The sequence below is a fragment of the Cinclus cinclus genome, chromosome 7, assembly GCF_963662255.1.
Source record: "Cinclus cinclus chromosome 7, bCinCin1.1, whole genome shotgun sequence".
In the NCBI taxonomy this organism is placed as follows: domain Eukaryota; kingdom Metazoa; phylum Chordata; class Aves; order Passeriformes; family Cinclidae; genus Cinclus; species Cinclus cinclus.
In genome coordinates, this window is record NC_085052.1 from 24,768,059 (window position 1) to 24,793,474 (window position 25,416).

A 25,416-nucleotide genomic window follows, 5' to 3' on the forward strand; every position below is an offset into this window, starting at 1 on the left:
GGGCTCTGTTCGGGAAAGCCCTCAGTGCCTGCCTTTGAGGCAGAGGAGCAGTCACAGTCAATCCAGCAGAGTGATGTCAAGGGGTGTAGGCCTGTACATTATAAGCCTGTAGTGGCTTTCTCTGACTCTGTTTTTGATGAGCAGGACCAAAAAAAGATTGGTACACAGCTAGGGAAGAACGTTCCTTCCTTACCTGCTTCCTGAGCTTTACCCTTTTAAACTGCTACAGCCCACCATTCATTCATGCACGTGGCTGGAAGCCGCACAAGTTCCCAAGCCTGGCTTCCTTTGAGGCCAAGCCGTGCAGAAAACTAGTAAGTTTTTAAAAATAGCACATGAAATGTTCTTCTGGAAATAAGGACCTGTACATAAATACTTGGATAAGTAGAAAATAATTACTGGTAAATTCTGCTCCTTGTTTCCACCATAAAGGTTGCGCTAACATTTGAGAAATCAGCATCACTGTGCTGCTGCTGGCCCTCTGCGAGCCATGGAGCTCCGTGGCTGGCGGAGCATCTGTGCTGTGTGTGCTCGGGCAGGGCAGGGCAGGGCAGGGCAGGCTCACTGTCGGGTGTCAGCGGTGCGGGCGGGCAGCGCGGGAGAGCCGCGGGCCGGAGCGCTCCGGGCGTGCTCGGTGTGGCCGCGGCGCTGAGGGCCCACCCGGCGGGCGCTGCCGGCACAGCTGCGGAGGGTGCACGGACACGCTCCCGACTCTCGCACCCAGACACGGGTTTGTCGCTGCTCCCGCCTCAGGGGAGCGGGAGCGAAGGCGGCGCAGGGCGGAGCGAGGGAACGAGTGAGGGAGGTGCCGCGGTCCCTCCCGCTGCCGTGCGGCACCGCCGGCCCCGCTTTCTCCGAGGCGCCGCGCGGGGGACCCGGTCCCGCCCCGGGGGCGGTCGGGGGCGGCCGGCCCGTCCCCTTTAAGCGGCGCGGCGGAGGGTCCCGCCCGCTCATTTCCGAGCACGCAGGAAGTGCAGCCGCGTTCCGCGCCGGCCCGCGCGGTGAGTACGGCGGCACCGCGCCCATCCCGCCGGCCCGCTCCTCCCCGGCCCCGCTCTCCTCACCTCTCACCTGCCCGCGCTCCCGGCCGGCCCTCCCCGCTGCCGGCAGAAGGTGCCGTGCCGCGCCCCGGAGCCCTCCCGCCCGCGGGCAGCGGCAGCGCGGCGGGCCCGGCCCCGCGTCCCGGCCCGAGCGGGCTGCGGCCGGCCCGCACCGAGCGCCCCGGGCTGCCCCGACAGCCCTGGCGCGGCGGCCTGGCGCACCGGGCCGCTCCGCTGTACCGTAGCGCCGTCTCGACAATAAAACGAATGTGTCCCTCGCGGCTGCGTTTCCATTGTGCTCGTAGGCGTGCTGGGAGCGCGTTGGTGCCGCCGCGGGCAGCGGGGTGCGGCCCCCCCGGCACAGCGCGGGCTGGAGCGGGCACGGTGGCAGCGCCCGGCCCGGCTGTGCCGGGCTGCGGGTTGGGGGCGTTTGGGCTTGCTGGGACCGCGCGAACGCCCCATTCCTTCCACCAGCCCCCCCAAAATAGGGGAAATTATGATGAGGGGGCTTAATTATTCTCAGTGACATGTAGAGCGTTGTTTAAACTACGGTTTGCGTCTCCTCTTTTTTGTCAGACGTGCAAATTCTGTGCTCTCACAGACTGTGAGAGTTGGAACGTTGTGGTATTGAACATAAAAATAAATCGTGTAATTGTCACCAGTTAATTAATCCAGAAAGGCTAAAGCAGAAACGAGGGGTGTTGCAATCTGCAAGACCGTTTTTAAACCTAAGTCTGTAGAAATTTAAACTTGATAGTGCGTGTTTTTAGTGAAGTGTAATCTATGTTTATTTTATTCTGTGGTTTTGTTGTTTGGTTGTAGTTTATTTCTCCTCAATTCCCTCTGTCAGGTGAAAACTGAGACACTGATCTCTTCTCTTAAACTTGTAGATGATGGATAGGGACTAACTTTATTTTCTTCTTGTGTGTAACTCAGAAGAGCTGCAGGAAAGATAGGTTGTTTCAACACTAAGTCAGTATCTCTCATTAAGGTTAAGGTCATACAGTAAAAAAAAGCTTTTTTTCCCCCTTTTCCTTGGGGGCTGTAACACTAAGTCTTGTAGGACAGTTTCTTCTTTTCCATCATGCATTAGTTGTAAGTTCTTGTCTTGCTTTAGTGTGTTTGAAGGAAGTTTCTGGCTTCCTTTTATTTATTAGCTAGATAGTGGGTCCCCAAGGAGCACCAAAGACAAGAGTTTGGAAATATTCCCAGTAGCTGTCAGTGGAGGTAGATGTGTTTTTCGGAGGGGTGTTAGCTGTGAGCCTCAGTTACACCATAAGGCTTTTATGGGAGACTCTGCCAGTAAGTCTTTATCAGCAATATCAGGAGACCCACACTGAGCATTGCTACAGCACTGCTGTCATAAACCATCAGCAGCTGAACATGGGAGGAAGAACAGTGTTTGTTGAAGCACATGACTGTACAGCCCAAACAAACATTCTTTAGCTTGTCTGTTGTGGGGAAAACATGTGAAAACTTCAGTGTGATCAAGGTTAGTTGGTCTTGAATAGTTCTTTTCCTTCTTGCTCCCATGACTTTTAGCTTCTTTCTTAGGCTTAAGGAAGGAAGGAATAAAGGAAAAAGAGAAACCCCCCAAACCCGTCAGTACAGCTGCTGCATTGTGGTAGAAGTTGCACCAAATTACTCTTGAATTTAAATTCTTTGCTTTTATGTTCCATCCTCCGGATATGGGTCTTCCCAAGTCAGTGAGAAACATCATTTGAGGGCATAGTTAAATGATAAGTAACTGTGGTCTGCTACCAAGAAAACCCACAAGCATATTTGGCATAAGAATTTCAACCCCTGCATCACAGTCTGCTACTTCATGCTTGCCAGAAGTGTTCTGTGGACCTCTTTATAGAAAGACTCCATCAGAATCACCTGAGCTTTTAAAAGAGACAAAACTAAACTCCCAGGAGGGCGGGTAAGAGAAATAAGAGGTCAGTTTTGGTTTTTTTTCACTGCAGAAAACAAATTGCACAATATTTTTCTGGTCTCCGAAGCAGCCTGTCATTATGAAGCAAGCTTCATGACTTGCAGTATTTTCTCCTTAAATAATGCGGAAACAGGATCACAGAGGTAGGATGAAAGTCAGGCTTTGGATGAGTGCTGGAACTGATAATATCCTTGGCTTTTTGTTAGCTCATCTGCCCCCTGAAGGATCAGCCCGCCAGAATTAAAGTATGGGAAAAAGCCATAATAATTTTGCTTCTGGAAAAATAACATAGAAAATAGTCAGGGGTTTCAAGAGTACAAGATTTTCTTTTTTTAAAAAAAAAATCATTCTCAAAGGGCACAATGGGAAGGAAATATTTTCAGGAGCATATTGTTTTTAGAAAAAAAGACCAAACCACAAATAACTGTGCTTTATCTATGTATCTAATTATATTCTTTTAAGCTTAGTGCTGTAAATGGGGAAATGAGACCAGAACTCACAAGATGTTTATAAAAGAAATATAATGCTTTTTGAAGGCAATGGGAATATAGTTTTATTTCTGAGTTGGAACCACAGCTTATGAGAATAATTTGTGGAAGGGCACTTCTTACCGTCTGCCAGAGCAGTTTCATTCTTAATGATGATTAGAAAAGCCCAGCACATCCATTAATATTATAGCTCATTTAAAAAAAAAATCTGAGAGAGTGCAATTATTTTAATGTCTTTAATTTCTGTTTTATTAAGTTCTTTGAAATGTTTTTTGAGGGCAGGAAGGATTCTGCAAGTTGCAGCCCTCCAGTCATGGGTGCCTTTTGGTGCAAAAGAAGTTGGACAGGGTCCTGTTTTGGACCCTGGTTTAGGGGCCCATTTTGGGTGCAGCTGGCTTCTGCTTTTATCCAGGCCTTTAAAAAAATTTACGGCTGCAAGTATTTTGTGTGTACCTAAAAATGTAGACTGGCAAGTCATTCACCTTAGGATTTCTTGGGTATCTAATGCTTTGTGGTGTGTGTAGTCTAAATTGGTGATTCTGATGTTCTCTGCTAGCTTAGAAACTTCCTTTTAAAAAGAGTAACAGGGTGATCCTTGCAAGCTGTGTGTGGTCACTAAAGATGGAGGGTTCAAGGGAAAAGCAAAATGTCTTTTTTCCCCTTAATCCTTGAAGGTGCTGCATGTGGACACTAGAATACTTGTGAGAAGCTTGCACTCTCTGCTGACACTGGGCTGTTTGTGCTGCATCTCTGGGGTTATGGTAAGGCTGGCAGGAGCCACTTGCTCCACATTTATTTCTGAATGAGGTGGGGTGGAATAATACCTTGGAACAATCTCTGCTTTACTGGTTTTTAAAGGCTCTTTCCATTCACACACCAAATCCTCTAAAAGCAAGTTGATAAAACTGGCAAGTTCTTTCAAGCTGTGAGTGCACATGTGAGCTCTGGAAAGAGCGTAACAGGAGTTGGTGTTTCAGAGTGAAGTTCAGACAATCCAAATCAGATGAGGGGAGGAGACTATCTTGTGAGGAAATCTTGTATGTACTTTTAAAATCCGTTTCCTGACAATCATCTCCAATTGTAATAAAAAGTGTAGCAATTGGCTTGTTTATTGATTTGTGGCTCCCTGCAGTGTAGGTACTTTCCAGCACAGTGCCCTTGGGTCTGATTGCTTCCTTTAGCCCTTGTGTTCCTGGGAAGGTTTTGGTCTGGAGCCCATCTCGCTGCCCAGCCTGCAGTGGAGGGTGCCCATGTCTCCTTAGGGAGGTGCATTTGAGGGGAGTGTTGGCAGCTGTGTTGGTAGGTGACAGCAGGGGCAGTGTGCCTCTGTTTTACTTCAGCCTTTTCCCCCCTTTAATTCTTTCACTGGTAGAGTGAGTGGGGGGTAAGGACCAGTCTGTCTGGCTTTTGTACTTAGCTTTCCTCCTCCCATGTACTAAATAGTGTTGTTTTATTGGTGAAGCAGCTCCTGGCAGAGGATCCTTCTCTTGTGCTGCTGGGCTTTGTGGTAGGGATGTCACTTAGGGCAGCTGTCTGGAAAGCACGGCTCAGCACCCAACAGCCACCCTATGCATCCTGCTGTCAAAAGTGAGGCTTCCCATCAGCTCCTCTACTACAGCCAGAAATGACCTAAAATGTCCATCAGTGCATTGCTTCAGTAGATGGAGGGGTAAGGATGTGGGAGCCTGATTACAAGTACATGCTTGGCAACTAAAGAAGTGTGCAGGATGGAAATGCTGTAGCTGTCTCAGCAGCATAGGCATGGCTGGGCTGATGCTGGGGGAGGACTTGGTGGGCACTTCTCTGGCATACTGGAGGGAATTTCTGTTGAAGGAACCCAATATGCCAGTTGTAGAGCAGAAGTAAAATTCTCTCGTGGCTAGCAAACCCTCTGGAGAGGGGTCCTACCCACATATTTTTAATGGCTTTCACTGGCAGCAGTCGCCTCCTCTTGCTGAATGTAGCTCCAGGCTAGTTTTCTTGTGTTCAGAGTTAAAATAATACAGTGCAGAACAGGTAGGAGTTAAAAGTAGCTCAGAAATACAATACTTGCAGTTACTATATTTCCGAGTAAAATTGCTGAACAGATGAGGTTCTTTTATACGGAAACCTGCTTCTTGTATTTAACTTTGACAAACGAACATCAACCACAAAATTAGGTTAGTATATCTTATGTCTGCACTGTTAGTTGTGCTTTTTGTCAAGACAATAGATGAGTGCTTTCATAGAAGACCAAAATTATGGCATACCTGAGTTCTCCAAAAAGTTGTATGTGAACCTACAGCAGTTTTGTATTGACTAGTCCCAGTTAATTGTGTAAAGAAAAGGACCCTAATAGTTTTCTGATGCCAGTTGCCAGAGACAAGGCAGTTCCTGGCTTTTCAGGTGTGTAATTGCAGGAAGACATGAAAATTTAAAGCTGATGGCTGAGGTGCTGCTGTACAGTGTTTCTGAACTAATTTGTTTGTAGCTGTTGTGTTAGTAGTGTGTTGTGTGTGATAGTTAATTGTAACCAGGCAGATTTTCTGCTACCCCAGTGTTGGTGTGTGGTGTAGAAACAGCAGAAATACTTGGAGAGTTCTGGGTGGAGTTTGTGTTGCTGCTGCAGGGGCAGGTGTTGAGCAGTGATGCACAGGAAGCAATTGAAACTTGATGGGAACACTGCTGAATTAAAGCAGAGGAAATGATGTAAATGAGCTTGTTTTGAAGCACACTGTGCAAACACAAAATGTTAGTCTTGAGCACCTTTGAGAGTGAACCCACAGTTCTAAGGCTAAGTCATAAGTTTCTGTGAAATAAAATCTGTCCTGTAAAGAGTGTTTTGGGTGACAGCTTTCAGATGTCTTGTGGTAGCACTTCTGCTGTCTCTTGAAGGCTTCCCCAAGCAGTGGTGTCAAAAAGGATGGCACTTGTCAGCACTGTTGATGCTGCTCACAGCCCCAGGGGCAGCAGTTGCCTTGCATGTCTTGTGCTTTGGTAGAGTGAAAATTAAGACTGCTGAGTGATAGTAGTTTAGTCCATCTTTCATGTGCTCTGTGAGTTCCTGATACTCACAGGAGTCTTCTGAAGAAGAGACATGCAATTGGTGAGGAGGATGAGTATTGGTTGCAGTCAGTGCTGGCTGGACAGAGGCTGGCAGGTTTCCTTCCAGCACAGTCAAAGCATTGCTCCAGTAAGATGCCTCTGCAGGGCAAACTTTACCCCAGTGCTTGGCAAAGGACTGGGTGTTAGCATCCAGAATATTATGTTGGATTCTGCTATGAACTGCTGCTATTCATGTTTCTTTATGTTGGGTTTTTAAAATTAGATTTAGACATCATCCAGTGTTTTTGAATTCTTTTGCATTTAACTCTTCAGAATTCCTTGTTAGTTTAAGGTCCTGAACTTCTATTAGATGGACAGGTGGAAGTGATAGGGATTTAAATGAACTGTGTGAGGGGAAAGAAGGGAAGGGAAAAAAAACCCCAAACTTTAAGCTAGTATTCAAACAGTGTAGCAGAAGTTGTTGCCAGTAGAACAATGTGTTAAATATAGCACTTGTGACAAGTGTCTGTGGTAACAACCTGTATGTCCCTGCTGTGAAGCAAAATGAGAAAAAACTTAGAAAAAAAAATAGTGAAATATGAACACAGCAAAAGAAGAGCGCAAGAAACTTGCTAAAACTTAGCAGAGGTTTGCAAAACCTCTCAGCTTCTCTCCCCTTCAAACCACAATGATCTCTTCCTGAAGAAAGGGGAGGAAAGGCAGTTCAAGTGGTCCAAAGGCTGACTTCAGGGACTTGAAAAACAAACCAAGAGAGGCGAGGCAGCATAATGCCAAGTGTTCATTCAGTGTTTGATGTTTCTAGTTGTTCATACTGGCAACTTCTTCAATACGAGGAAAATATCAAGATGGATAGTTCTGACAAGCTGCTGGCTTCTCTGCTTCTGATGAAGCTTGGTGTTGCTAGTCCTTTAAGAGTAAGTTAATGCTTAGTTATAATGTCAAACTGAAAAATTACAGATGACATAAGCTGTGCTTCTGGAATGCACCAGATGTTTCTCAATTGTTTGGCATCCAGCTTTCATGGCTGGTGACATATTCATGGTTGATTTGTTGTGCTGAAAGCGGAACCTGAACTACTATGCTGAATTTTAGCCTTTCTAAAAACATTTGTAGTTTGTGTTCCTCCTTCCACCTTTGATCGTGGACTGAAGAACAGCAAAATGAACACAGTCTTGAAAATCACATGTGGATTTTAGCTAGCTGAATTAGTTTTATTTCAGAAAAACTTGAGGGTGATTGAGCAGCATTTTGATTGAGCAGCAGGATTTCTGGATCAAGTAGTATTTTAAACTGGTTTTTGTTATTTTAAAACTCTCAGGCCAAATGAACAAAGTGCACAGAAATATCTTCCAATGGTCACTCCAGGAGTCTTCAAACTTGCACTGAGAAAACTTATGTACAAATATTCCCTGGTCCAGGTACCCCTCAACAATTTTTGCAATAAATTATAACTTCAGTGAGAACATTGCTGTGGTGCATAGTTTTCCGATAAAACTTTATTAAATTTAAATCAATTTCCTATAAGCATTTCTGTTTTCAAGATATATATTAATAGAGGTTTGAAAATGTTTTAAAGAAAGTTGGATGCACTTGAGAATTTAACTTCTCTGCTTTCACTTCAAGTGCTACAGCTGCATCATAGTCTGGAATATTGCATCCTTGAAAACAGTGTCACTCTTATTGTAGGAAAAGAATCCAAAAAAATGGGGAAAAAAATTCAACTCCTCCACATTATTAAGTCTCTAACTTTTTTTTGTTTTTTAATGCTGGCCAATTTGCTGTGCAACAGTTAGAAAGAGCACTCTGGGTATGCACTGTCCTTTTCCATCTCTTCATAACTTAAGAAAAATAAATCTCCATGTGAGAACCACCTCTAAGGGTCTCAAAAGATCTGTTTTGCTCTACAGCATTTTCAGGTTTGCTTTACAGTATGAGGAAACCACGTGCATGACCTTTATTCTTACCTCCTACAATGAAAAGTTTTCCACTGGCTCCATATATGAACTTGAATGTCAGTTATTTAAAAACAGCTCAAGAGTTTGCACAGGTTGGCATTTATATTTTCACCGTGCTTAGGTTACAGTAGCTATGTTATAGCTCTATATATAGAGAAGCAGATGACTGAGAGATCTGAGAAAACAGAAGAAAGCTTGATTCTGAGAATGTAGTTAGATGTGAAACTCAGGTAAAGCAATTTCAAGAAAACCACATTATTCTCATCTCTTTGGTTTTGCCAGTGGATTCCATTTCCATTCTGCAGTGGATGGCTGCAGTCATTCTCAGTGAGTAGTTTTAATAAATAGAACATGGCATCAGTGAAAATGTAGGTGTGCTGTGCAAATGCTGTGTACGTGAGCTGGGATCACCAGTTACCTTTTACTGCACTGTTGCTTTTGAGGGAGCTCAAATGCTCATCTTTTGTGGAGGAAATGTTTAGCTGGGGCCTTTTAAATTGTTTAGACGCTTTGGGTGCCTAAAGGATATTTCACCTTTCCTCCTTCAGTTTGATTCAAGGTGATGCTCTGTTGCTAAGTGCAACTGTTTTTCTGTCCTTTTAAGACAGGCTGCTTTCTGTGCAAAAAAGCCCTACCTACAGCATTATTTTTTTTTTTTGAAGACTGCTGGGCATTTTAAGTTTAATTTCTGTCTCTTGCTGCAGCTGTTGCTCTGTCCTACAGAAAGTATAAACATCTCCCAGCATGTGGTCTAATAGAGATTACTGTGCATCCTTGAAGATAAACTGTGGTTGGTGTAAGAAGTGTGGTTTAATTTTGCTTAAGCTGTCCTGCACAGTCCTTTTCCCTTGATGGGGTGTGCAGTGTTACACAGGCTGTTGGGAGGCTCTGCCACCTTTCAGTGCACAGGCTGCTGGGTATGGTTGTTCAGGTGCTGTGCCCTGGCCCAGGAACCCAAATACTGCTGTGTTATAATTTGTGCAGCCCCTTATGGGGACCGTGTCCTTAAAAAGAGTTTAACAAAGCCTGTTGTAAAAGTAGGCCAGGTTCTTGCCTCATGCCCATGTGAAAAACATTACTCACAAGACATTGAGAATACCAGGAGAAAGATCTTCCCTGATAACTGTGCTAAGGCAGCTCTTGTACATCTGTTCTTATTGCTAGGTTGAACTCTAGCAACCAACAAAGTAGGCACAAATAAGTGTAGTCATATAAAACTGCTGTTCCTTTAATTCCTTGACAATAAGGTGAGGAAGATATGCTTCACCAAACTTGGAGTTTGTGGTTTTCTTGCCAAATTTAAAAAGAGGAATAGCACCAACAGCAGTGCAGAAACCCCCAGGCTAAGTAATATAAGTGATAGGAAAAGTTGTGTCATATAGAAAAGCTACTGTCTTGTGAAAGCTGAAGGAAGAGCCTTTCATGATAGCTGTTTGATAATAGTTTTAAAACAAGCAAGCAAATGAAACTCCTTCAGCTGGTCCTACCTAGGACTTTTTACCTAGTTTTTCTTGCCAAGCAGATGTCTCTGTTCATAAAAACAGTAAAGTGACTGTGAGTTGACTTTTGTTTCTTGGCTTTATCTGAAATTCTGAAATGGAATAATACTGACCAGTGTGGTTAAGGTGTAGCTGGTTGGGTTTCAAGTTTCAATTTTAATTCAGCATTTTCCAGACAACTGGACTTGCTTTGGATTCACTGAAGCCAAAGCAGGGCTTCTATTCATAAGCTCATTGCTTACCTTGGATTAGTTATAAAGTAAATAATGTGAATAATAGTGCTCTTTCATTTGTCCACTTAACTATGTAATGGTTTTAGTTTTGTTTAGGAACAACAGGTGCCAGGACAAGTGATAACTTGCTTGCTTCTATCACTAAGAGGAGATAAAACTACTTGAGCAAAAGGTTGCTCTTTTTCCTTATTATTTCACAGTAGGTTATGAAAGAATTGCATTTAAACTGCTACAGGACAGATACTGTTTCCTTCGAGGATGATAACATGACTGTTTTTTCCAGGTATTGTCATGGCAAAAATACCACCATTTCGAGATTGTTGGATATCACCCTCTGCTTGCTTTTACTGAGAACAGAGGCAATGAGCCCCACAGTATTTCCTATTCTGTCAGCTTGGCAAGCTGATTTATTTTATGGCCATGTACACAGGGAAGGGAAAGGGTGTGTGGTGGACGAGCAGGATGGGTCCTTCCTGCAGCCCCCACAGCCTGTGTTGCTGTTGTAAAAACACATTCCAGGGAACTTGAAACTGAGGCAGGAATTGCAAGAGAGGGTTTGGGCAAGCTGTAAAGAGAGCATGACCTGCTTGATTATTCTTGATTTCTAAGATGACTGAACACTGCTATTAAAATAAAACCCTGCTCTTTTCTGTGTTTCTGTGTTGTGTAAGTTAGTACAAAGTGTGTTGCTTCCGTTGCATATTCTGGCATATTCTGAAAAGATGTCATTAATAAGCAGATCTAGTCCTTGGAAGAGGCAGGGGTTTTTACTGATTTTATCTCTCCCTGGTGTTGAGAGTGATTTGATCTATCACATGAAACAAGGGAGACAAGAAACCCGATGTATACTTGTATACTGCAGTCTCTAATGTGGCAGTGGAGATTTGTGGAGGTTTGGTCTTAATTTTATTTTGGAGCACAGCATTTCTGCTGGCAAAACAACAATGTTGCTTTTTGTAAGAGAAACCATTTGCATGGAGAATATTATTTTTTGAGTTGTAAGTCCTGTGATTGTTGCAGCTTTCACTGAAGTAACTTTTTCCTATGGTTCCTGTGTCTGAACTACTTATTCGTGGTGTACTGTGAGTTCTAGAATGGTCCTTGTGCCAAAGGCATGATTTCTTTTTCCTTCCCATTTAGAAACTAAAGAAATGTCTGAAGTTACCTATTGCAGATATGCTCGAGCAGTTTAAAATGCATCACAGGCTGTTCATAATGTGGACAGTTTACCACTGTTCATTTTTTCCCCATGTCCTTCATTAAAAATGAAGTGAGATGCTCAGTGATCAATATACAGTCATCGTTGTCCCCCCTTTTCCCCCATGGGACTCTGGCTTTGGCAGAAAAAAGGAAACTGATGAAAATCAAGAGGTAGCTTGAAGAATTCCTTTTGGTGTCAACCAGGTAAGGTGAGTAGTAAAGCTGAAGTTCAGTGCTTACCAGCTAAAGGGGGGTGTTGGGGTAGATTAGAACCAGTGTGTCATACTCTAAACTTTGAAAAAGTTGAGAATAAGCTGCTGTGTGTGCTTAATGTGATTGATTTACCGTGGGCAGTGGTTGCAATGTGTACAAGCAAAGCTTTCAGATTTTTTAGAATTGAGTGTGACACTGGTAAGGTCTAAAATATTCTGTGATTATTTTCACTTTCCTGTTGGTTTTATTGAATGCAGGTTGTCTTTCCATAAATTGATAGTTGCTTTTAACTTCTTTCCCATCCAGCAGTGCTTATGTGTGTGTGCTTGGGAGGCAGAGCCATAGCTGAAAGCGTTTCAGATGGCAGAATTGTAATAAAAAGATTTTTTTTTTTGTTGTCAGTAAAGAAGGTGATGTTCTTGATTGTGGAAAGTGAGAACTTCTGCAATAAATTCTTGTGAATTTTTTTTTCTTCTTCCTTTCTTCCTAATAGCTGACAAGTCTGACTTAGGTGATGGCTCAACTAGAACTGTGTAATAAAACCCTGGATAAATTCTTTTGTCTTTTCTGAGACTACCTCAGCAGATTGTATAAGCAGAGGTGATGTGATGTGTACTTAAGGTATTGTTTGAGGTTTTTCACTCTGGAGATTATGCAAAGATTGCAACAGCAGGTGCCCAGCTTGCTTTGTGTTTGGTTTCAGCAAGTGAGAGGATAAAGGTGTGCCCAGTGTTCCTCTAACATTCCAAGCTATTCTGTTCTCAGTGGCACTGTTCCTCAGAATAAGAAGGGAATATGCAGGGGATGAGATTGGACCTTATATTTTCATCGTATGACTTGCCAAGGAGAGGAATGTGTGTGGAGGAGGCTTAAGACAGTGAATATCTGTGGCTTCTGGGTGAAATATGAACAATAAAATAGCTCTCAACTAGAATTTCATGAGCAGCTAAACAGTGACCATCTGGGGCATGCTGAATGAAAAGGACATGTCTAAAGTAAAACATGCTCACACAAGGAATGTCCCCACAGTCTGGCATGAAGCCAAGTGAATACTGAATTAGGTCACTGCCTCAAGTGTGAATGTTTCCCCACTTCGGAAAGAAGTACTCATCCCTTGCAACAAGGAACAAAAACAGAATACCAATATAATAAAAATATAAAGCATTTACAATTAGCATGCTGGTCTATTCCCTTGTGCTTAGAGAATCAATGAACTTTTTTGTAAGGAACAGAAACATTTCCATTGTTGAATGTATGGAAGGCCCTGGAAATGCAGAAAGAATTAAAAATCAGGTGCCTTTGGAAAACCTGCAGGTCTTTATAAGCATTGTATAAACCATTCTTTGGAGATGATACAGACTGCTGCAAATAGACTTGTTCTGAAGAGCTGATATGAAGTTAAATACCAGCATGTGCAATTTAGAGTTTTGGAACTTAATCTTTTAGCGCTGAAATTTCGAGGACATCTGTGTGATTGCTTACTACCAGGTAATCTTACTGTCCTTTTTATAAACTGGAGTGTTCCTTGTAACCCAGTTAGTTTCCCTATTGTGATTTTTGGGATCTCACAGAATCACTAGGTTGAAGAGACCTTCAGGATGGAGTGCAGCCCATGCCCTAACAACCCATGTGCTTTTTTTTGTTCTGGGGTTTCACAGTCTTCTTTCTCTTGTAATCATATTCAGCCTAGTTACTGGAATTCCTACAATAGGGCTGTGCCAGATGAAACTCATATCAAATTTGGGTTGTAAATATGCAAAAACAGGGCTCCCTCTTTTGTTGTTTTTTTTTGTTTGTTTGTTTGTTTGTTTTTTCCTAAAAAGAGAGGATAGTGAAAGAGTGTTCATAAGCCCTCCTTTTCCAATGGGATAAGAAGGAAGGAGGGAAGATTCTTACTGCTTTCACTCACTCTTCAAAGTATTCAAGATGAAATGTGTCTTACCCCTTTATGATGACTTCCCTTAGCAGAAGTAATACTGAAGTAAAAAAAAAAAAAACCTCAATTTGCTCAATTCCCACTGCTTTAGCAAACTAACTTACCCATTCAGCTCTTCATGTGCAATTTAAAATTTTAATGTTCGCCATAACTGGTTGCACAGACATTCCTGGCCTTTAACAGCCCTGGTCAAGCTCCAGAGGGAAAAGTGCCTGTTCTTTATGGTGTTGCAAAAAAATGGTCAAACATAAATAGGCAATGCCTGTCTCTGTAAAAAGGCTGTCTTGTTAATAGGATTGTCACCAGCCCGTAGATAAAGGGTTTCAGCTAATGAAGGAATAATTAGAGCCTAGAAGGAAAAGTAGCAGTGAGCTCTTTACAGCCCAGCTCGTGTAGTTCTCATTACTTCAGAAATGGCTTATTGTATCTCTTCCCTGAGCATCCCTCAGGGCAGTGCTCCCCCAACAGCCCTCTGCTATAAATAGGTGAAGGGCCGGGCATCTGCAGATATCCAGCAGCGAGTCCCCGCAGGGGTGTGTTGACTTCCCTAATCCATGCTTACCATAATGATGTCTGTTTGGCCACAGTGAGGAAAGCTATGAAGAACAAGATTCTCTCACTGCCCCCTGCTATTCTCTGAGGGGATCCTAATCTCCTAGTACTTTGTGTCTTCTTGACAGATCTCCTGATCTGTTCTCTCTTGCTTCAATGAGACCTAAAGAAACTTAGTGACTCGTCAAAATTGAATACAGGGCAATTTATTGGTGGAGCAAGAATTGACTACAAAAGCCTACTAGAATTAATCGTCAGGGGTATCCATTTGTCAGTTACCAACAATTAGAATAGTTGGGACTTGATTTACTGATATTTTATGCAAGTTAGATAGTTTGATTATTTTTCAATATGTCTTTACCAACTGAAGATGTTTCAGCTTCTGCATGGAGTAGCTTTAGTACAGTTTAGCATTTACTGAGGTTAAAAGAAACTTGTGGTTCTTTATGCTATTAATTGTGGCTTCACCTCTTGCAGTCTAACAGAACAAGATTCAGTAAGAAATGTGAACAGCTGTCATATGGTCATCTTTGTCCTAAAGAAAGCTTGGGATGATACTGTATCATTTCTGTGACCTGATTTTATCCTGTAGATATTTTTCTTCTGTCTCTCTTGATTCATCACATCTGGCCACTGGTCAGTAGTCTGAGGATACGTCTGGGTTTAATCACTCTATAGGCATTGAACTTGCATTTATATGATGTTGTGTTTGTGCAGTGAGGAGTGACTAACTTCTGCCTCGTCTGGACTTGAAAGGATGTTATGTGGTATTCAGTTGATAAAACTGTTACTTATTTTGTGTCAGAGTCTCCAGTAGCTTTCCATGAGTTCCAAAAACTTCCCTTTCAGATGAGTAATTGCCTTCAATCTGCTGTATTAAGAATTTCTGCTTAATCTATGTAAATTATTTATTTTAGCAGGGACTTGAACACTACAAATACTAAAAGCTGCTTTGAGCAGTCCTGTAGACTTCAGCTGGGCAACTCCAGGGTGTGCAGCTCTTGCCAAATTTGGTGTGCACGATACGCCCACAAACTGGGTCAGCTGTGGCAGGCATTGCTGCTGGTGGTATGAATAAGACACTTAATATTTCAGGCCTTGTAACTGGAGCTTTCTTGCAAGTGAAGATGCTGATTGGGGTACCTGATTTGCACTGGAGCAGTATCCTGGTGCTGGAAGCTGAATGGGAAGGGAGGAGTGTCACAACGACACAACTGAGGAGACACAGTGCCAGCTCTTTGCTGTAAACACATGGGAAGCATTGTGGCACCCTGACTGATTCACAGGGTCAGCACAAGATGGGCTGGGTGGCAGCTGGCAGTGCCAGATAAGGCTGTTTAACACATATAGAAGGAGTATGGGAGGGACCAATTTTTTCTAGTCTCATAAGGATGGTGAAACTAAACTGGGAGTCTCAGAACTTCCCCCAAACCATAATTGCATATCACAGTCAAAATGAATGTAGAGCTAATAGGTCCCTGGATAAAATTTTAATGAGCTTCACTTATTTTATACAAGCAAATTTTAAATGAAAGTATTTTATTAATGTTGAAAGTAGACTAACATGCGTTGAGCTTACTTCTTAGGTTTTTTTAATGCTGTCATTGAAGAGGCCCATAGAGCATTTAGCTGACTCTCAGTGCTGAGTAGGATTTTTTTTGTATCCCCCTTTTGCATAACTGTGGTCTGTTTCTCTGGTCTCTCCCTCTAGGCTGGTTTGGTCAGTCACGTAAGAGGGTGACCACTACCTCCTCATGCTAGCCTAACCATATCAGAAGGTGGAAATATTAGCAGATGGATTATCTCAGGATCCCTTTCATCAATCAGGGATTGGTGTTTGAATTTTAATTTCTGTTGAATTTGACTTAATCTAAAATGCAGTTTCTGTAAACTTTGATATTTAAATCTGTAATACTTTATTCATGACTGAACAGTTACCCTGGAAGGTATTTACTTAAAATAAAAGCAAATGAAATTGCAAGCTTCTGCTCCTTCAAAATAGTTCATGGATATATATATATATATATAAAAAAAAATATATATATGTGTGTGTGTATGTATATATATGTGTATATATATCTATGTATATCTATATATGTGGTTTTGTTTTTTTAAAAGTAAAGGAATAGGAAAGGCATGGGGTTTGTTGGTATCTTCCCCCCACCCTCAAGTAAAACAAAAAAATCCAAGAAGGACTGGGGGAGTTAAAACAAATGTGAAATGAACCATGGTGAGACTAGAAGAACCGTTACTGCTTTGGCAAGCTGTGTGACAAATGCATTTTATTGGACTGTCCATATTACTGTATTCCAGACACTGCATCAAAGGGAGTTGCTGATGGGTGATGCAAAGGAAAGAAGTGTTTTTTCTTTCTCCCTTTCTCACTCCTTCCACCAGCAGTCTTGTGCATGCATGTGTTAGAACTTTGTTCATGTGTTTCTCAAATGAGAAACTTTTTGCTGTCTACAAATGGTCTGCTTTGTAGTTCTAATATGTACCTTTCTTTTAATTTTAGGTTCTGTCTTCATATTGCTGACTCAACCACAGATTCCAAGGAAAGGAGGGGAAGTGGAATAAAATACTCAAGTGCCAGAGGAAAAGCAAGACTCGCCAATGAAAATTAATATTACTAAACTGCAGATTGCTATCACACGTAGTGGGGGGGAAATTGCTGTCTGTTCAAAGCTTACAAAATTACTTTCGTGGATTTCCCTCAAAGAATTTCAAATAAGCTAAGCCCCTTCAACTAGGGCTGAATTAGGAAATGGAAATATGATTCCTTGCTGGTGTCTTCCATCTTCCTCCCCCATTGCAGGTTTTTTTTGTTTGGGGTAGGAAATCCTGAACAAATTGTATGGCGTCAACCAGACTTACAGTTGATGGTTATGGATGACATAGGAGCTTCATATTTACATCACTGCAACGACACTTGATTAAGGAAAAGCTTGAAAACTGCTCATCAGCTATGTTACCAGAACTTTTAGTAGGTATTACAGCTGTGTTTTCTCTCTTTTTCTAAGTTTTGGAGTCTGGGGTGATGTCCCCTGGAAAGCAAGAGCAGATAAGTAATCTTTTAGGATTGGAAACAGAAATAATATAAGAATGCCCAGAAGAGGCTTAGTAATTCAAGCCAGGACTCGTTGGCTATTGGTGGGCCTTGCTTTACTATTCAGTTTAGTCTTGCTCATGTATTTGCTGGAGTGTGCTCCACAAACAGATGGCAATGGATCTCTGCCTGGTGTGGTAGGAGAAAGCATGGGTAAAGAATACTATCAAGCTCTCTTGCAGGAACAAGAAGAGCATTATCAAAACCGAGCTACCAGTCTGAAACGTCAGATTGCCCAGCTAAAGCAAGAGCTTCAGGAAATGAGTGACAAATTGAAGTCCCTGCAGGAAAAAAAAAGCCCGAAGGTCAATGGTATGAACTACCAGGGCACCAAAGAACAAACATCCAATGATCTCCTAGAATTTCTTCATTCTCAAATTGACAAAGCTGAGGTGAGCGTGGGGGCCAAACTGCCTAGTGAGTATGGAGTCATTCCTTTTGAAAGCTTTACATCCATGAAAGTATTCCAATTGGAGATGGGGCTCACTCGGCATCCAGAAGAGAAACCCGTTAGAAAGGATAAACGAGATGAATTGGTGGAAGTTATCGAGGCTGGCCTAGAAGTTATCAATAATCCAGATGAAGAAGATGGGCAAGAAGAAGATGATGGAGTAGGAGACAGGCAGCTATATAGTGAAAATGATTTTATTGAAGGTATGTTTACATGCTTCCCAGCCCCTTAGCAGAATGTCACAACAGGCCTTTAATGATGTTTGTACTTATAGGTGTTTTACCTACTTGAATAGAGTCTTGAAGAGTAATCACACAATAAGAACCTTTGTTTCTGACAAGGAGAATATTACTGCTTCCTTATCAAGTGTTTTTACTGGAGTAATAAATGCATTTCAAAAGGGCTCACCACAAGAGGTGTGCGGGGGAAGCTGTATCCCTTTAAAATCCAGATGCATTTGTAAGTGATTGTAGCTAGGGAGTGTGAACACAGCTGCTTATGGTACTAAATAACTGAAAGACATTCAGTGAAACTGGTGGCAGTGGGAGGAATTGAATCATCTTACTTATTCCAGGCTACTTAATCAATCCACTATGAAGCTACATGGTTTTTCTTCACTCATCTCTATGCCGCTGCTAGTTAATATTCAGGTATTTGACTCTCAGGGTTGGCATGATCATACTGGAGGGAAAGGTAGGTTGTGTTCTGGGCTCTTCAGCTGAAGAATTTGGTGTCCTGAATAGACCTTTCATGGCATACAGTTACAGGGTCTGCTAAGCTGTGCAGCCTTGAACTGTTCTCTTGTTCTCTCTTCAGTTTTCTCTCAGTGCCTGTAAGCTTAGTATTATTATAAAGGCATAGGCAGCAGTTAAACTTCCAACACTTAGTAAGGCCCTTAAAAGATGCAGTAGTGACAAATCCCATAAAAGGTAGTTTTCAAGGTGTGGTCTCATGTGATGGAGATGATTATCAAAAACTGCCCTAGTACCTCTTCTTTATACTTACAGTATTAAATACAGTTCATGCTGCCAATGAAAAACAAAATGTGGACCATATTTTAAGACCTTTACTATAGAAGGGATTCTGGACTAAGTACCGATGTCTGTATTATTAAGCAAACATAATGGAGAAAGGTACTATTTGCCTTGAAATAATGGGTTCTTTCAGTCTCAGATGATGTAATTGGTCTTTAGTGCAAAAAGTATCTGCTTTTTGGCAGCTACTGTGTTTAAAGCTTGATGCAAGTATTCTTCATTCAGAAGGTGGTGCAGGGCATGGAATCCACTCACCTGGGTCAGTGCAACACAGCCTGTGTTAGGTTCTTAGTACAGTTCTCATTTAAAACCCTGTTTTTTCTTCCAGGGATAGTAATTCTTGTGCTTTATTTCTACATTAAGTATTCAGCTGCTTTTCCATTGCTGTTTTAGATATTGCTTGTACTCGAGTGGATTTTTATTTTAGTATGACTGAAGTAGCTGTTGATTTTTTAGTGTACTGCCTTTAAAGGCAGACATTCAAGATAGCAAATAGTTTTAGGACCTTAGAATTATACTTCATACCTGTGCCTCAGTTCACACCAGTGTTTGCTTTTGGAAATCAAGCTAACTTCCTTTTCCTGTAAAGACAGTAACTTCAAACACAGGGTTACAGGAACTACAGGGAAAGACAAGCCTTTTGCTGCATATGAGTGAGTTAGCAGCAAGCCATAGCATTATCTATATCTATTAGTATCTTTCTTCACACAGAAGTTGTGGGTTGTGTGGGTATTCTGTGGGTTTTTTTATGTGCAAATACTACTGGCTAATTTAGCCAGCAAAAAAAGGCACTTTCTGAATGTTAGCATATTTTTCCCCAGCCCTGTTTTTCTAGAACTCAGAGGTAAGAAGCAGACCCAGTGGTGTTGGTGCATGCAGGTCCCTTGCCCTGCAGCCCCAAGGACAGGCTCTAGCACTGCCTCCACTGCCTGTGCATCCCCTTTTGATGGAGCTCCACTTGGAAAGCTGATGCCATTTTGTTTATAAAATACTCCTCCCTTAAGGTGTCCTGAATTGGTAGGATCAAATTGCACAGCAAACTTGGTGTATCAGCTGAAGTCAGAACAGGTCCTGTGACTGTCCTAAGAGCACATCAGAATTGTTGCTGGATTAGTGCTGTTCATTTAGAGAAACAAGTTCTTAAAGTTTGCTTCAGTTGAAGCAAATAGTTGAAGTTCTACATCCTCTTCAGTTGGTAATTATTTTGTAATGCATGGTTTGTGACTAAAGCTAGAATATTGTGCAATTTGAAACCCAAGTCTGAGAAATTGGTGTGTGGATTATTTTATTTTACTTCTGGGTCAAAAGGGAAAAGATGGGTCTGCATTAGTTAATACATAACCATCATGTTTTATACTTGGTATGGACAAGGTGATTATATCTTCTGACTTGCAAGATTTTTCCCCTCAAAATACTATCTATCCATATACAAAAACCCACAAAACTGTGCTACAAGAAATAGGCATTTTTATTCTGAACTCTTCTAGCCTGTTACCTCAACAGGCTATTTTTATATATGTGAGTATTTGGTTCTGGGAATTATGTCTGCTCTTTTCCTAGACTTGTGAAATAGTAGACTGAACTTTAAACCATGTAATTTTTTGAGATACGTACTTTCAGGTACTCTCTCCCTAGAGAATTTGGTGACTGTTTAAATAAGTTTAGATTATCTTTTCTTGTAGATGGTTTTACTTAATGGTGTCTTTTAATGTCTGCTGAATATGTCTGAAGTTCTTTCCCAGCGTTTATGTTGCCTCTGATGCCCAGTCAATGAAATACCACTGTCTTCATTTTAAAAAAATCAAAAATATTTTTTTCTTACTGTGTTTTATGATTTATCTATGTTGGTGTAACTTGAGACAACAAATACTAATAACTTGACTTTAAAATTGATCTGCTTTCTATTTTAAAAAATAGGAATTTACTAAATAAAGTTTTATTGGAAAAAGAACACTTAATTAGCCAGTAATACTTGCAGTCTGGATCTACTGATTTTTATTACTCTTAATGCTGTGCAGGCTGAATGAGTTCCAAATACATGCTGATGGATACTGTGAGATGCCAACTTTCTTGTTGCCACTCTGCATTTTTCCTTTGTGTCCTCGATTTAACTGTTCATGCAGCTACCTTGCTGCATGCTCAGCCTCTGTGGGCCCTGCAGGAAGATGTTGTCTTCTATCAGTGGTGCAAGGAAGCTGTATCCACAACAGCAAGCACTCTGGCCACAGTTTTCTGAACTGATGCTATTTCTTTTTGGATTGCAAGATAAAATTCCAAATCTGCTTTGGAATTGTGATAAAGCAGAGCTGCTGCAGTCACATCATGGTTATGTGCAGGCTTTGAGCAATACCATTAAGTAAAAAAAAAAATAAAAATCTAAGTGTATATTGCAACTACATAGATATTTTCTGAAATCTTCAAATTATTTTTCATAAAGCTCTGTTGACTTGTTCTGCTGATGAAGAGCAAACCAGCAAATTTCTCAGCTCTGTTTGCTGTACTTGTTTTCCTTTGCAGCAGCCCATAATGAAACTTGCAGAATTCTAATACTAACAGAACAAAAATCTGACCTGAAAAAAAGTCTTGTTCTTTAGCTGCTGTTTGAGAAACACTTTGAAGTTATTTCTTTTTTTTTCTTAGTGTTTACATTAGATCTAAGTGTATGAGAAACAAGAGTACCCTATTCCCCATAGATGAAGAGTATGCCTAGAGAGGATGGAAGATGTAATTTTACATATTTTCACAAATGACTGGATTTAGGATTATGAACAATGGACCTAATTGCTGAACTTCATGTTCTAAGATAGTCCTCTGTTAAAAAATAAATTTCTTTGAGATCAGTATTTGATAATGTTGAGAAATGGAGAGTAATTCAGAGGAGATAATAGTATTACCTCTGTCTGTCCCTTTCTCTGGAAGCTTGTGACATTGAGTCTTGAATGGTGATAGAGAGGTCTTGAGGAGCCTTCATGGACACACTTCACTATCAGTGTAACTGGCTTGTTTTGGTTTACTTTTATCGGTGTAACTGGCTTTTTAAATCAGCAGATTAGACGCTCTTCCATTGCACAAACATTTAAAATTAACCTTCAGGAAATAGAAGCACTAGCATGTTTTCAGAAGCTAATTAGCAATCAACTAATTGCTAATAAAGGTTTTGTTGTTGATTGTGTAGCATAGACGTTCATAGACTAGTTTGGGTCCATTTCTCCTGCTTCTGTGTTTCCAGTTGGAACTGGGTGAAGTCTAGAAGGTCTTTAGGTCATCATCGAAAAGGAAGACTCTCCACCCAACCTTGGAATGTAAAAAATCCTTTATTCCCATGCTGCAAGCTTCCAAGTGTTTGCCATCCATAGAACAGTGTTTGTCATGCAAACAGCCCCTGCCCTGTGTGCTTCCTAAGACCAGAAACTGGCCACTGTTCTGGGAACTTCAGTGAGGAATTCTAATATACACCAAAAAAGCCAGCTCTTGTTTTTAATACATAGACCAAACACTTGGAGATTGTAAAGCAAGTAATATTAAAGGCAATAGGAGAACAGCTTTTTGGCTTTGATAGTAGCTGATCCCCAGGATTCCCATGTTTAATTTGTTTGGTAAGAAGCAGAACTTCTGTAAAGGGACTAAAGCTTCATGGACCAGGAATAGCAGCTGTTAAATTATTTCTGCTGCTTTTTACTGCTTTGCTTGTGGAGTTCTATTTTGGATGGCAGCCAGTGTATGCTAGTTGGAAGGTGAGATAACAGGTTTTATTAAATGAGTCAGTTCCAAGTGTTAAAAACCTGACCACACTATGAAGTAAACCAGATGTGGGTTCTTTTTCTGTTCTCAAATCTGGCTTCTGTGCATAGAAACTTTAGTCCCATAGAAATATTCAAATTGGTAGATTAGCAACAGAGGCTAGCTCATAGCAAGGAGGATAACTTGAGGCGTACATTTAAAAGAAGTGTGGCTCTAGTTGCATGTTGAGATTCCAAAGTTTGCAATCTTGTATTTCAACAACAGAACGTTGGCAGAGCACTGTTTGGATTTCAGTTTGCATATTAAGGTCTTCATGAAGTTGCAGCAGTGGGTTTTACTTTTGTTTACTTTTTAAAAAATTAATCTAGAAATTTTTACTCTTAGCCTTCTGCTTTAGACTGACATCTGAGATTATCATTTGATTAAACATAAGCTGTTGGCATGTTTTTTACTGGCATGCTAGTATGCTTTTTAAAAACTTCATTTATGTTGTAAATGGTGGGTTTTTTTTCTGTAAACAGCTATTGGATAGCAGAGAAAAGAATAAAATGTAAACTACTGAATGTTAATTTCCCCAGGAGTCCTGGTGCAAAGTATTTGCTGTCTGTTACATGGAAGTGTCATGTACAAGCACCGTGGTGCATCAGCTACTCCATTAACCAAGAGGCTGTTTTCAAGCTACAGTGCTGGACTGTGCAGCACAAAGGGTTGGAATGGAAAAGGGTTGAGAGGGATTTAAAATCTTTTGCTGCTTCTGGCAGTCGGCATTGTGGATTTTCATTGTTTGAAACTCCATTTTCAGTGCTTGTAATTAATGATTGTAAAATAAGCATTAGAATGTAGTGAATACTTAAGCATCTCTGTGCTGACAAAAGCATAAATGTGAATTTCAGTCTTTTCAAGGAGAGCACTGTCGAACTTTGTTCAAAGGGTAAAAGACTCTCAGTTAAGAGGTTCAGACATCACTGACTTTCCAGTGTGATGGACCAGCTTGTTCTGCTACATCGTGTGTCCCACAGCCCCTCTGTGATGGTCATGCACATTCCCATTGGGTGTACCAGTACACCTGCTTGTCCACAAAACAGAATGGATTACAGAGCTGAAGGTAGGAGGGGCATAAGGAGCTTGCTGTGAAAGAGAGACTGCTGGGCAGGAGGGAACATCACTGAATGAAACTGGGTTTGGTTTGGGGATGGAGGCTGGAGCAGAGGAACACAGAGGTAGATTAAGGAAAGGATTCTTTCTTTATAAAGGGAATCTGGGATATAGAAAAAGAAGTTAGGTCAAGGTGGTGTGCACATTCCTTTGCTTTTTGTATTAAAAGGGAAGGGAACATGGGAAATACTTGCTCGGGCATAGGGAGAGACACAAAACTCTATCACCCCTTCTTTCTGGTTCCTGAGACAGTCAAACCCAAGCTGCTCTAAGGCTGAGAGCTGCTTCCTTCGCGTTCTTTGTCCAGTGTTGATTTCAGTTGCAAAACAAGGACAACGAAAAGGATGATATCAGTGTTGGGTAGAAAAGAGAACCTTTTGTATTGCCAGTATGCTTGTGTGCTCTGTGGCCTGCCACCAGCTGCTTTCTGGGTGGGAGGCCTGGGAGGGATTTCAGCTGCTGAGGAGGCTGGCTTGGAGAAGGGGCAGTTCAGGGCAGCCAGGTGAATGGAAATGCATCGTGTGAGGGCAGGGGTGTACATCACACTTGGGAATATGCAGCTGTTTGTAACTTTCTCTATGGTCTGGGTGGCTGCTGTAATGTGGCAATGTAATGCCAGTTCATGGTATAGCTTGTGGTTCTGGATAATACATCTTTTCATCGCTGGTGAGAGGCGTGCAGAGATGGTGTGAACATAAGGCATTCTTGTTGGAGGAGTTTTCCTGTCATCATTTCTTACCCTCAGGTTAGCATAGATCTGGAATTAGCAACACAGAGCTTAGTAGGGTCAAAACCACAGATGAGCCTCAGTCCTTTCCTATGTGGTATAAAATTAGAGTCAGTTGGTTTAACTTCCTTCCTTGATTAGTTCTGAAAGGGATGGATTTTTTCCCACCCATTAGGAGTAAAATATCTCTCAACAGATAATCCTGTTTCTGGAGGGACTAGCCCTGTTGTCCTAAAGTGTGAAAGCCACATAGAAAACTTCTGTTTATATCCTTAGAAGACTATGAGTGTAGTACTGGTCAGCTGTGGAAACAATTTTAAAGCATTCCAGCATTATCACACAGTTGTTTTGTTTAGATGCCACATGTCAGATTTTGCAGACTTCGTCAAGCAAGTTACTGTCATTTGTTCTGCCCACAAATTGTGTTTTTCTTGTGTTGATTACTGGCCAGATGATGTCAGATTTTACTGTGATCTAGCTCAGGGCTAGATTCGTACTGAAGGGCTTAAAAGCAGGCAATATTAGATTTCAGCCACTGTTTTCCATAGCAAATAGCTGAATTCCCCTTTTGTTGGGTAGACCCAAGTCTTAATTCTGCCTGAGAAGTTGGCACAGGACCATGAAACCCCTGTTGTCTGTAAGAAGCAGGGGAAGCTGGATTGTTTCTCAGGTCTGACCTAAAATGGTAGAAGGGTGATTGTGATTAATAACAGTTCGTGGAAATTTCATATGTTAGGAAAAATTCAGATGCTTTGCCCCCACTTCTTTAGTTCTTAGGAAAATCAGTGTTTCTGAAATACGACTGCTGGGATCTTTTACTTTACATATTACTTGTGTGACTTATTCTTCAGGTTACTATCGTACAGAAAGAGATAAGGGGACACAATATGAGCTGTTTTATAAGAAGATGGATGGCATGGAGTACAGGCATGTTACCTTGTTCCGACCTTTTGGACCCCTCATGAAAGTGAAGAGTGAAACAGTCGATATTTCTAGATCGATCATTAACGTTATTGTTCCTCTTGCTGGAAGAACTGAGGCATTTGCACAATTTATGCAAAACTTTAGGTAGGTGCATGAGCTTATATAGTGAGCTATGATGCTG

General features: G+C 41.6%; 1 protein-coding gene across 3 annotated transcripts in view; it reads left to right on the forward strand.

Annotated features, from left to right (window-relative positions):
• The first annotated feature begins 924 nt into the window (after nucleotides 1-924).
• Nucleotides 925-25,416, forward strand: part of CSGALNACT2 (chondroitin sulfate N-acetylgalactosaminyltransferase 2) — a 31,463-nt gene continuing 6,971 nt past the window's right edge. For 2 of the 3 annotated variants that reach the window (XM_062496866.1, XM_062496867.1), the window contains exons 1-3: nucleotides 925-1,001; nucleotides 16,613-17,857; nucleotides 25,163-25,379. In XM_062496866.1, coding sequence (XP_062352850.1) covers nucleotides 17,200-17,857; nucleotides 25,163-25,379 — 875 coding nt within the window. In that variant the 5' untranslated portion in view covers nucleotides 925-1,001; nucleotides 16,613-17,199. The remainder of the gene's footprint in view (nucleotides 1,002-16,612; nucleotides 17,858-25,162; nucleotides 25,380-25,416) is intronic. The other variant, XM_062496868.1, reaches the window with a different exon arrangement.